The 13821-nt window shown below is 43.4% G+C and overlaps 2 protein-coding genes across 3 annotated transcripts in view; one reads left to right on the forward strand and one right to left on the reverse strand.

Annotated features, from left to right (window-relative positions):
• LRRIQ3 (leucine rich repeats and IQ motif containing 3) lies at positions 1–13460 on the forward strand. The gene is made up of 10 exons (XM_078603259.1): positions 1–1338; positions 3037–3372; positions 4901–5179; positions 5388–5450; positions 5935–6085; positions 6650–6879; positions 7208–7370; positions 7721–7849; positions 11141–11369; positions 12115–13460. Exons 1-10 carry the CDS (start codon positions 724–726, stop codon positions 12317–12319), a joined length of 2400 nt encoding a protein of 799 aa, XP_078459385.1. The 5' UTR covers positions 1–723; the 3' UTR covers positions 12320–13460.
• Positions 12876–13821, reverse strand: part of UBL5 (ubiquitin like 5) — a 3455-nt gene continuing 2509 nt past the window's right edge. For both annotated transcript variants that reach the window (XM_078603261.1, XM_078603262.1), the window contains exons 4-5: positions 13269–13306; positions 12876–13138 (exon numbers count right to left, since the gene is read on the reverse strand). In XM_078603261.1, the coding sequence (XP_078459387.1) occupies positions 13095–13138; positions 13269–13306 (82 nt within the window). In that variant the 3' untranslated portion in view covers positions 12876–13094. The remainder of the gene's footprint in view (positions 13139–13268; positions 13307–13821) is intronic.

A 13821-nucleotide genomic window follows, 5' to 3' on the forward strand; every position in this document is an offset into this window, starting at 1 on the left:
CGGAGCCGCGACTAAGCCGGAGGGCCCCTGGGATTGCCTTATCATCCTCCTCATCATCATCCTCCCCTCATCATCATCCTCATCATCATCCTCCTCACTCACTCTCCGTCTCGTCTCCACTCTCGCACCCTCTCCTTTTCCTTTCGCCCTCCTCTCCTCCGCTCGTATTCACCTCCACGACGCCGCTCATCCTCCACTGCGTTCACTCTGTTCTCATCGACAGCCGTCTCTGCTTCATGCACTCCCCGTCTCACATTTAAACTCATATTCTCTCTCCCGTATTTCTTATTTACTCTCCTCTTCTATCATTTCCGCTGCTCTCTCCCCGTCTGTTCCATCTCACCTCATTTTTCCTCCTCCTCTCCGTGCCCTTCTCAGCGCTCTCTCAACATCTCCCTCTTGATCACTAGATTTGAAGCTTTCGTGACTGCAATAATTCAAACTCTTAGGTTTTTTCGGTAAAGTCACGTAGGGGAAAAAAAATTAATAAAAATAAATAATAAAAATAGAAAATTTATAGAAATTGCTGTACAGCAATTGTGCTGTGACGGTTCCACCTGAAGACGGAAGCTTGTGTTGCCTCTGAAACGTCGTGATTTATTATTTTATTTCTATTATTTTATATTATTTATTTTTATCATAATTTTTTTACCTCCGTGACTTTACCGAAAAAAACTAAGAGTAACTCCCTCTTGCTCGCACTGGCCCTCACAAACACGCCACATGAAGGAGGCGGCCGTGGCTGGGTTCCTGGTCACCCCGACCTGGCCATTGATTCTCAGCAGAGGCCAAGCGGCTGGGGGTCAACCAGCGCGTAGCGACGAAGCTGCCCGTGGGAGCGTCGTGACCCAGAGTCAGGGTCACTTGGGAGACGCGACCCGGAGCCGGAGCAACCTGAGCAATTGGATTCACGATAAGACACATCTTGAGTCGAATCTTAACCGCGGCGGCGAGCTGAGAGAGGTCACCGAGGGTCAGATAGCACGTGGAGATGTGACCACTCAACAGAGTTGCCTTGGAGAGGTGACCAGCGATAGGAAAACCCTAACGGTGACCCAGGTGACCACAGAGCAGCCCGACTCCAGGGACGTGACCCTGGGCCACGGTAATGTGCGGGTGGTGACCGGGGATCAGGCTCCACGGGGTCAGAAGGGAGGCCCCGATGAGTTGCTTCGCCTGGCCGTGGTGTGTCTGAGCCAGGCGAGGCTGGGCAGCATGGGAGACCTCGCGCTCTGCCACTCGCTGCGATTCCTGCACCTGGGCAACAACTACATCAGGAGGGTGGAGGCGCTGGGGTCGTGCCCAAGCCTCCTGGAGCTCGACCTCCACTCCAACCAGGTGACTTGGAGACGCCGGAGGGGACGGATGGACGGGTGGATGGATGGAGCGAGCGAGTGGTGCTGTGTTGGAGGTGTTCACGTTGTGGTGGCGGATTGTGTGGTGGTTCGGTGTGCAACTCGCGTGTTTGACCGTCACGTATATCCGCCCTGACCAATGAACCGCATGGTCACTTTTGCTAAAGGGGCCGTCCATAAATGACGTCACGCACCTAGGGGGGGGGGTCAGACATTTGTGACGATGTGTGACGATGAGGGGGGGGGTGAGATACGTGACGTCACATAATGCGCAACTTTAAATAAATATAGACAACAGTTCTACTTAATAAAAAAAAACTTTTAAATCGATGTTTTCTCCTACAACATCGGAGTGCAGTGCCACATTAAATACGCACTACAATGACAATAGTTTAAAGCGATTTGAAGCATGTTTTATTATTTTGGGGGGGGGGCAGAGCTTTGTGACGTCATATTTGAGGGGGGGTCTGACTTTTTGTGACGCCGTGTGACGAAGGGGGGGGGGGGTAAAACATCGTCCAAAATCGCGTGACGTCATTTATGGACAGCCCCAAAGGTGTTCTCATATCCTACCTTTGCACAGAGATTGTAGGCGGTCACGTGAAAAGGTTGGATATCCCAACGTCAACTTACATTTTGACAGCTACGCCACGCACAAAGACTGCACTGAGTGTCGGTGCTTAATTGGTGAGGGTGGATATGTGACGGTCGGATATGCGACGTACTGTGGTAATTAAGCTGGGTTGTCACAGAGTAATGGTTTACTATATAATTTACGGTACAATTTGGGTATAACAGTGCAGACGGCTGGGAAAATGCATTATTAGACAAAGGAGTAGCAGAGGAGAATAAACGACCTCCCACTGTGAACTAAAGCTGACTGGGGGTTTGATTCCCACTCTCATGGACTTTTATGCCAGGCATTCCTGCGTTACCAAAAGTGCACAACTTGTTTAAAGGTAACTCCTAAGGCTCGCAAACAGTTCAACGTTTGCATTTGACTGCAATGAGAACTGCGAAGCAAGAGACTTCTAGACGACAATGATGCTAAAAAAGACATTTTCTGTTTTACTGATTCCTACGTTATTTTCTTGAGAAAGTGATAAACTATTTGGACGTTCGCCTGATTAAAGAATGGGCTTTGATTTATTCTCAAAAATTTTCATGTAAATAAAAACATTAAAAACGGAAGATTATGTGTATTATTTATTGGTGCAGGTCTCCTGTGCTGGGAAATGATATGTCATTTCTGAATTGAACTGCAAAGGGATTTAAAAAAAAATGAGTTGCATCAACTTTGAATGCATAAGTGGTACGAGATTACATCTTTAAACATGTTTTATGGCCTGTAAATGTTACACTGAGCGCAGCAGTGTGGCACATGCCGTTATATAATAGTTGTAGTAGAACGTTACCTTATTTTTCACTGGGTACTATTTCAAACCAATGAATGCAATTATAAGGCTAATGTAATTTAAACTCGCGGTGAATTAATGACCCTTATTGCACAAAGCGCTTTTAAGGGACTTGTAAAAGCCGCAAACGTTTATAATCGTTAAATTAATGCGTTTATGTTATTTCATTTTCTATTTAAATGTAGGCACATGGCTTTAATGAATACATAAATTATTCACGCACAAGATTGATTGAATAATAAAAAAAGAATGCGTGCCGATTGCAGATCAGCGCGCTGCCCTGGCCCGACTTTTGGCTCGGGCTGCCAGAGCTCCGTGTGTTGTACCTTCACGACAACCCACTGGGCACTGCCGCCATACCTTGCCTGGCAGCCTGCCCGAGCCTCGTGGCTCTTACTCTGGCCGACACGCCACTGTCGCTGCGGCCAGGCTACCGGCACCGCGTCGTCAATTCGATCGCCACGCTGCAGGCGCTGGACGGCGTGGTGGTGGCCGACGAGGAAATTATCGAGGGGCTGGCGGGTCGCGCGTCGACGAGCGAGCGATTCCGAGCCCTGAGCCCAGCCATGGTCGTGGGCGTACGCACCTGCCTTCCGAGACAGGTTTGAACACGCGGCTTCATTCGGTGTATATATTTGCCCACTTAGGTACGGATCTGAAATGTTTGACGCCGACAAAAAGTATCGAAAATGTAAAAAGTATAGGAAGTAGGATTGAGAGCTGCATTCGTGGAATTAGGCTGAGAGACAGAATGAGGAATACATGGACGGGAGAACAACATTATTGAACACATTCTGCCAATGGCCCTTCGTACCACATAGGAAAATTAGTGGACATTGGCAGGACACATCATTCGAAGGGATAATGGCCAATGGATGAAACTATTTTTCAAACATTTTTTTATTTCACCAGGTAAAGCCCACTGAGCTAATAGCTCTTTTATAGAGGCGACCTGGCCACAAATAATAGCTCAACTGAATTGGCTTATCATGTGGAAATTTATAGCAGCCAAATAATCTAAACATTCCTGAGAGGGTAAGATCAACTCATACGTCAGAGTGAGATTGTGGTATCATGGCACCGTGTGGGATGGTGACGGTTTTGGGAGGCCTTCATACAGAATTGGATCAAGCTTAGCTGATGACGATGAAAATGAAAAATGGCAATTGTGTAAAATGGCAATGTTAGCTAACTAATAAGCCTTTGACAATGAATGGTTTGCTTTTGTGTTCCTTCCCTAATATCACTTTTTCTTGGGATTTCCATAAACTGTTATGTTGTAACTGAGTAATGCATGAGCACGATTAGGTTTTATATCTGTAACTTATATTTGTGTAAAGTTTTCAGGGGACTCTATAATGTGACTTAAATGCAGCCCGTTCAATAATTAGCATATGAAATAAGTAAAACACGAGTGCTATAAAATTGTCACGAATACAAATGATGCATGCATCACAAATTACCAGCAGAGAATCAATCCGAAACAGCTCATTCATATTATCTTGTGGATACATACTTAGGCTGTGTTCCAGGATGTCAAACAGTAGATTTAATCTTCGTTAATAACAACATAGACTGAAGTTCTGCGCATGCATGTCATTACAGCACTGTAGTGACGTCGTTGCATTGACGTATTAAAATGGGAGTGTAGTCAAAGTGATTTTGGATTGCGTCTTCTGTCACTTAAGTTCATTTTAGCATATCAATGCATTGACGTCACGAGAGTGGTTTAATGGTGTTCCTATCCATCAATTTAAAGTCTTCTTTCTCATTTACAAAAACCTCAAACTTGTGTCGCAAAGCCTAAAACACACAGTCGAGGTATATATCTACAACAGAAAAGCCATTTACTGCATAAGGTCACAGTTGAGCTGCATGACTCTCAATGTGTTGTTGGATTGTACCGCATGTTGTGCAGCTTGATGTCCGATATTTCTCTGCGGGTGCTGCAAGTTTCTTCAGGAACTGAATTATTCAGCCTGTCAGACATCATGCTGAACAACACACGGTACAACCCGAAAACACATTGGAAAACGATAAACGCTATTTGTGTTGTAGTTTGCACTCTACCTTTTAGTTTTTAATGCGTACTAAGAAAATCAAGTATCTATTTTTAAATGCTACAATCAGATATCGTACATCGCAAAGATGCAGCACTTCCAGAGGCTCCTGAAGGACATCAACGCAGTGCTGGCACGTCACTCGGCTGTGCACATCATCCAACGTTGGCTTCGCGGGCACCTGGTCCGTGCCAGGCTCGGGAAGACAGGCAGGAGGCTACCAGCATCGTGCGGCAGAACATCTCGGCCGGAGCGGGAGGAGCGAGCAATCCTGGCTGAGGGCCTAGCGCGGGCCTGGGATGGAGGACCTTCTGGCCAGATGACAAGCAGGAGCCAGTGCAAAATGAAGGTGCGTGTCGTTTCCGTGCGCTTTGAATGTTTTAGTTTTACGGTCGATTTCGGTAAACCGTTTTAACTATAAGTTACTTTTATTCTACAAAGGGAAAAAAACAACACATAGGAACGTTTCAAAATGTATAAGTATACCATCCATTTTTTTTTAAGGATGGACACTGCCCATATAGTTACTTAATTTGATATATCTTCTTTTACTCAAGGAAAAAGCAGAAGTCAAGCATCTTACGATAGATTTGAATCAACTGCACACAAGTACAGTCCAGGTAAACAGATTCTTCACGAACAACAAACGCCAGTGCATGATTTTGTGACTATTGATTTTGTGTCATTGGTTCGTACAAAAGAAACTGTACAAAATCTTTCAATTGACTTGTAACGTCAATATACACTCACCACAGGTATGAGATAGTGGATTTTGATGTGCATTTCACTTGTCAGTCGTGTGAAAGTGGTGATTACGCGCATTCAAGTCTTGTATTGCTACAGTGGTTCTGCTTGAGTCACATCTCAACACAATCACGAATGTATTGAGCTTTGCACTAACAATGGGCTTTTAGTGAGCGAAATGATTGTCCCAAGGAAAATTACTCAACCGCGCGGTGAAATTTGCAACAATTTAAGCTGACTTATTGTGCCCTTGAACAAAGCTAGTATGTTCCATTCATTGACATCACATGTGTGTGTGTGTGTGGTAGGGAATGCTAAAAAGGTTTAAGTTTTTATTCACCATTTGTATTGTCTTGCAAGGATGCCTTGGATCGTTTGAGCCCAACAAGTGCCTACCCACAGAGGTCCTACCCATCCACTTGGATTCATACCGCTCCTTTCAGGCACCAGCGTGGTCACATTAGTGAAGTAATGAGACGGAAGGAGACAAAGCCACTTCGACAACAAACAGGTCTATTTGTCTCTTAGCCACGAACACACATGGAGACTTAATTAGGTTTTTTTAAAAATGCAAACGCTTGGAAGTAACAAATGTAATGGTAGGATATTTAATGTATTATAACCTTCTTCTTCTTGGTTCTTTCGGTAAAGTCACGTAGAATGGAAAAAAAAAAACATTATTTATTGTATATTATTATACTATATTATTTTATTATGTTTTATTTTTATTATTTTATTATTTCCATTCTACGTGACTTTACCGAAAGAACCAAGAAGATGAATCCCTGCAGTCACGAAAGCTTTAAATCGAAATATTATAACCTTGCTTATTTATAATAACAACACAATGGCATACCCAGGTAAATTAATCGAATGTTTGGGAATAATTTTCCCGATGAAGTGATTGTCTTTACAGCAGTAGTTATAAACATTTAGATTTCAGAAAACGTCTATTAATTCATCTTTTATTGAACATCAACCATGTTTCAGAGTGTAAATGTAGCGCCACTGATACTTATGATTAGGATTGTTTCCTTTTAAAATCGCTTACATCAATGTATGTGTTCCACAATAGTCTTGGAGACACGGGATAAAGGTGATGACTTGAACACGGATGTCAATCTGGAAGACCAACAAGTCCAGTTCCGCATGTCGGGCCTGTGTGCCAGGATCCACCAGTCTGATCCTCTACGGGATTTGCTGCTTACCCGGCATGAGCAGGCATGTGATATCAGGAAATCCGTGAGCCAGATCCATTCTCTCATTCAGGATGAGTCCAGGACAGAATTTATACACCGACCACAGGTAAGGAATTGACAGAGACAAAGCCACTAACGAACTAGCAGATGTTTTGTTACGAAGTGCATTTATTTCGGTTACCACTTTCCATTTTACATATTTAATGCAGACCGCACCAAACGAATAGAAAAAAAAAACATTGCAATCCAGTCAATTAGATGTGCGATTTGCATTCCTTCCAGGAGACCGATTACTTTGTATTTCGCTTTCGCACACACGCTAAAAGTGCTTTTCTTGTTCACGCGCATTTGCCCTGCTTTTGAAATAAAGGTCAAATACCACGAGAAACGGTATGCCAACGTGTAGGTGCGTGTGTGTGTGCGCCCGCGACCAGCACCCCACGACGAGTCTGGACGAACGCCTACGCCGTCGCTCCATGGGGTCCCACGTGCTGGCGCCGTTTGAGACCCTCGAACGGGCTCAACGAGAGCGGGAGAGAGTGGGGCACCTGACCGCCAAGGTTGAGACCGTGAACAGGGCGCACTCGGCCAAACGAGGTGCGAATGGGGGGGGGGGTGTGCCGTGTGGATGATTGGGTTTCACGACTTCTGGCCAATGGGCAGTGGCGACTTTCAAGGTCGTGTGCGCCATGACAAGTCAAGCTTGAAAATAATGATAGAGGAAACTACTTCCTTGCCTGATTAGATGAGAAAATAAAATCATTTGGGCAGATGGCCTATTGTAAGGCAGCAAATGGGCATCTATTTCCATCCGCCCATGCAGAGCAATCTGCTGGTGTAAATTTGAACACCCACCACCATCACGACGCTATTAGCTCTGTGCCAATGACCTACACATTTTTTTTTAAGTTTTTTTTTCTCACTTCCTAATTGCATTTGGAGAGCAGTGATGCAGGCGCGCATGCGGGGCTTTCTGGAGGAGAAACGTGAGGTCGCGGTGCGCCTGAGGGAGGCAGATTGCGCTCGCATGACGGACGACCTGCAGCGACAGAAGAGGCAGGCGCCCCTTGACGGAGGTATTTTCTCTTTAAACCGAACTATATTTATCTTATCAGGTAAGGCCCGCTGAGCTATATAGCACTTTTTCAAAAGCGACCTGGGCACAAATGATAGGTCAGCGAAGTGGCATATCATGTGGAAATGTATAGCGGCCAAGTACTCTAAATGCACGCTTCTAAATGTGGAAGGAAAAACCGGAGGACCCAGAAAATAATCCACACGACCAGGGTAAGAGAGGCATGCAAACTCCAAATATACAGGTGTCAGGGTCGGGATCGAACCCACAAACTATTGTATACCAGGCAAGGTAGTTAACACTGTGTGGCGAGATGGCAAGCCCTTGACTCATGTTCCCTTCATCCTTTTTTTTATGTTGCTTAGCACAGGACCAAAGGCCCAAAACGCCAAGTGGCTAGCAACAAACAGCACTATTCAGGATTCACTAAAGGTGTTTTAGGTGTCAATATGTTTCTTGAGTTAAGCAAGGTTATACGAACTTGAGAAAACAGAGCGGGAGAGGGCAATCCAAAGTCGAGCAAAGCGAGGGAATAAACAGAAATTAAAACCTTATTTTGACCTGCAGTGTGGTGGTTGAACGCCATTTGGGTGGGTCAGTCTGAACGGCCTCAACATAGGTGGATAAACGAGTTGAGTTCACAGGAATAGTAACAATATTAATAGTGATAGAAGAATGATAAGGGGGTGAGAGAATCACTGGAGCAAATCAGTGAGTGCCGGATGATCAGTCAATCCGTTCAACATTGCATTCTATCACGTACATTGTGTCACGTGCTCCACCACAGATACGACAACGGTAAAAGATCCTGACCGATTTTGAGATTTCTTCATTTCACTGTACGGCCCCCTTAACCATCGAACAAAGATGGTCACTGCATCGCGCGTTTTCAGATGTGCTTTTGCGGCCGTCTGGAACGCTCTTCCTTCTGATATTAGGAACCCAATGGACCTATGCACTTTAAAATCTAGATTGAAAACTAATTTCTTTAAAACTGCTTTTTTGTGTTTAGTTTGTTGTCCTACCCCTGAACCTCTGATTAGCACGGTTGGCTCTGTACGTTGCGAAAGAAGTTCACCATAAATTTCGATTTAAAGCTTTCGTGACTGCAGGGATTCATATTCTTGGTTCTTTCGGTAAAGTCACGTAGAAGGGAAATGATAAAATAATAAAACAATAAAATTCTCACGACGTTTCGATTGCAACACAAGCAATCATCATCAGGTGTGAAATCCACACCAAGAAAATTAGAAAAAAAAATATTGCTGTGGTTTTCACACCTGATGATGATTGCTTGTGTTGCAATCGAAACGTGATAATTTTATTATTTTTTTATTTCTCTTCTACATGACTTTACTGAACGAACCAAGAATATAAGTTCACCATACATACATATACGTACATACATAAGAGCTATTACAGTGGCACAATTCCAACGCTCGTATAAAGCTACACATTAACGTGACGGTAAAGTTTATTACGCAAGCATGAATTTGAAGTAGCTATTACATTATCGAACACTTAATGGCGAGGCTGAACTCAATCTTAAGTTGTGCTACCCTTTATGTGCTATGAATGGTCACTGCCAAAAACATCATCCGTTATATATTGTTTATTTTAAGGCAGCGTTATTGATGTGTTTTGAAGTTTTTTTATGTGCACCTGTGAACGACATCCAACGCAGTATCACCAAATAGTGTATAATACTGCAGGTCAAAACACTTCTTAAATTGCGCGATACCCCTTCAATTTGTTTTACTTAACCCAACCTTATCCACCGCTGTATGAATGCTTCCGCATGCCTTCACCGTTCCTTCTGGTCTTGCGATGTTGCAATGCTGCACGTGAGCAAACTCATTGCTCCATCTTCCTCGGTGGTCATCTTTTCGAGCGTGTTCTCCACGGCTGCTGTCACAATCTCGTTCATCCTCTCGCCTAGTGACGTGACTTGCTCAAGCCCATGCACTCACCTGTCAATGATGCCTCTAATTTCCCCCGGCCCATGTTTATTTGCCTAATTCCAGGGATGCATCCGTCCATGCTTGTTTGGCAACTTTTCGGTTTTTATAACCGTTGTACTTTGTCCATGTTTCTCATGCACGTCGCAGCACTTTGGTATGTTGCTGTTATCAAATTGAGGTTTCCAAAATCACTCCATTGTGCTTTTGTAACTTCAATCCACCTCAATAAGTGCCTCATTGTGTATTCCTTCGGACATAAACTCTTGTTAGCAAATTTGTTGAATGTGACATTTACTCATGCAGACCGTTTGTAAAACACATTCCTGCGGAGGGAGCTGGTAGGAACGTTGGGTTGCTCGGTCAATGGCCAGGGTCAATGGCGGCGTGGTGTATTCCGCAAATATGGCCGACTGTGAGGGCGGGCACAAGCCGGCGTGAGTAGGTTAAACTTTGAGCTTTATAAGGGCACCACGGGGTGACCAGCCCCTCCCCACCCTCCCCTCTCCACCCAGCCCCACCCCTCCCATTTTTTGATGCACGACGGACGGACACAATAATCCCCTGTGGGCTGGTGGAACCAGGTGGTTCCTACCAGTATAATGTCCTATAGTTAATTTCCATTGCTTGTTATTACGATCATTAAGAGTATCTGAGATGAGTAATAATTTCTACATTAATTATGCTTATACCTTTATTTTTCCAATTCAATATTATGAAAATGTCTTTGCTGTGAAACAGCCTTGGTGAGAGCATATTTTCTTGACATACTCATTTGTAATGTATTGCTTATTTCCTGCAATTTAGGTGTAGTTGTTCCATCTTCAAGTTATATTTTTGACCTATTCTATCATATACAATCCGTGTATGTGATAGCATAGGTCTAATTTTTCAAATCAGTTTTATCTTCTTTCTTTGAGGTATTATTCCATTAAGGTATGTGTATATATTAATTTTGTTTAAACAGCTGGTCCTACTTCTTTGTTACTCCACCTGGTCTGGGATATTAAAATTTTACACTGGAATGGGCAGTGTAAGCTTATCGTCAATATTCATTCCTGTATTGTTTTATTTTAATACAATTGTTGTGCACAGCCAAAAATTATAAGCAACCAACAATGATTCTGTTGATGTCATAGGTACGGGTGGTTTCTTGAATTTCACCACTGGATGGTCTTCGTGTGCCTTGCCAGTCATGGGCGGTTGCTTGACCACAATGCACCGTCAACGTGGTCGGTGAAGGGTGTTGTCGAGTCCATAGCATAGTGTGCTCACCAATGCGCCACCATTCCACCACCTCCTTCCACACACTCACACGATTCTCTTGCACGCAGACAATGCGCGTGAACGGAGACTGGACCACGACCGTCGTTCGCGCCAAGCGGAGCTTGTTATGGCACGGGCATTTGGGACGCAGCAAGCGGCCGTGGGTAAGGCGTTGTGGAGGCACGACTGGCAGATGCGCCGGCAGGAGGAGCGCAGCGCACGCGCCGAAGTGGCCGGGGATCAGCGGGAGCACAGCCTGCAACAGCGCGAGATCGTGCGCACGTTCCTGCAGCGCAGGTTTGGACGTTCATGCGCCTAAGTTTCCAGAAAGTGATATTGTGTGGCTGTCAGAATGTGCGTATATGGTGTTCTTACTCTAGGCATAAGGCTGTAAATGAACAACCCTCCGCACATATCTTGCTGCTGATCAACCGTGTTGTATCCATTTGTTTGGTGGATAGAGGAATAACAAAACTTGCCTACTATTTCAACAGCCATGCTAAAATGTAATCAAATTGGCGACGTATGGATTGCAAGTCCATTGTGCTAACCATTACTCTAATTATTTTAATATACATTATCAAGCAGGGCTCCTGGGATTAAAGTGAGCATGCATAGGTGGGGGGGGGGTCCTGTCAATACTACTGCATCTAAAACAAATTAGGAAAAATCAGGCATACGCATTAATTATGTAATGATTTCTAACACGCATTTATCATAGCGGTATGGATGCAAACGGAAAGCTGTCAGGGCACTGTTGGGTTGAATATATGCAATTAGCCATTTTATTAGAATCAAAATCTTTAGAATAGTGGATTCCGATGAGCTATGAAGCTCTTTTTAACAGATGTCTGGGTTGTTTAAATTGAGCAACACTGATCAATGTGGTCAGTTTTCAAGTACCTAACTTGATATTAAAGTTTTGTTCACATGAGAACATATTTTCAAGTTATTATGACTCCCTTACCATTACAGAGCGTATGCACAAATGCTTTCAACCTTAGTTAGAAAGTGTTAAAACAAAAAAATTGTGTGCTTGCAGACAAGAGAAGTTTCAAGAGCAGGCTGCGACCGAACGAACACAGCTGGATGTCCACCTCTCCCGGGACGCAGTAGAGCGAACACGGGAGGCAAACCGTCGTGTCGACCGCCTTAAGGCACACAGGCTCGCGCCAAGAACCACTCAGATTCACCAGGTTCACGTGCCAAAGGAGTCCATCACGCTGAGTCTTGAGGGAGTGTTCTGAGAATGAAGGTATCTGTATGGCTGAGTGGCTCCAGAGGTCAGAGCAATACGCTTGCACTGTTGAGATCCTGGGAGCTGCTTGTGATTAAACAGTTATCTTGTGCAGTGAGTTGATGGGCTCAGCCTTGTTACCAATAACTGCATATAAAAGCCATTACATACAATGTTGTTTCTTACATGGCTACCATTCCAGCACTGAGAATTAAATATTGCTTTGACTGTAATGTGATGAACATTACTCTCATATGCATAGCAGGTGGGACAATGCTTCCCTCAACTGTGTGGACCAGAGGTCACTTCATAGGATATCAAAGGTAGCTCTGATATCTGCTTGCATGGGCATTCTCTTACTTGAAGGGTGACACTGCTGTGACACATTTAAATGGATACTTCGTTTTATGACACAATTTGGGTAAAAGCGGGGTAAACAAAAAAATATAAAAAAGCCTCCTACCTATGATTGATTTAAAAGCATAGCACTTTGTGAAAACAATTTCAATATAGTATCATAGCACTTTTAATTTTGCACTAGGATTGTAAGACAATGGTTCGACAAGTCAACTTGCATTTTTATTAGAAATAAACTTGATAATGGCATGAATGTAACAAAAGCCATTCCTATTGCGGAGATACAATGTTAATGAGTGTCAAAGAATCAAGAATGTATTACAGATTCCCCATGTAAATAATACATTTAATTAAAACTGACTGATGTACAACGATGTCTTGCGGAACATCCCAATTATGGAATTGTTGACGCCATGCTTGGATGTGCTTCATTGGTAGTACAGCTCCAGATTTTGTCCGTCGTGGATCTCATCTGTGTTTAAACATTAAGGACAATCGCAATGTAATGTTTACTTTAAAACATGAGGTGAACAGGTAATGTGCTTCATGCATTAAAAATTAAACACTTTAAGGCGTTGTTAATTTGTTTTTGTAAAGGATACAGTCCTCCAGCGTAACGTGGTCTTTAAATATGGTGTACCTGAAAGAGAAACGAGATTAAATGATTGCTAAAACTGTGAGTATAAGGTACATTGTATGTTAAGCCTGATATGGCCCATAATTAAGTATCCATCCCTACATCACTGTTATACATGTAATGATTAATATATTCAAATAAATTCTAACCAAATACATGCATTGAACAACGCTTGTGAGACTTCATTTATATCGTACAAGACTACTTTATGTAACTCCGCCGCCACTAGATATTATACATCTACAAATGTTTTTTTTTTAAAATACAATTGTGACCCCAAATAACTATTATTCGAATTGCTTAACGGGTGAAATGTGACATTCCTAAACTGTTTCCACGATGTCCACCGTAGATAACACACGGGTGTGTGCATCAGGCAATTTTTCATACACTTTGGAGTGTTCCAGGCTTGTGCGTGTTGACATTAAGTATAAAAAGTACACATTATAGAAATGGGTATTTACTGAATACACATTTAATCGGCTATGCTGTATAGATTTATTTCGACATACAAAACG

The sequence above is a fragment of the Lampetra planeri genome, chromosome 20, assembly GCF_965212315.1.
Source record: "Lampetra planeri chromosome 20, kcLamPlan1.2.h2, whole genome shotgun sequence".
Lineage (NCBI taxonomy): Eukaryota > Metazoa > Chordata > Hyperoartia > Petromyzontiformes > Petromyzontidae > Lampetra > Lampetra planeri.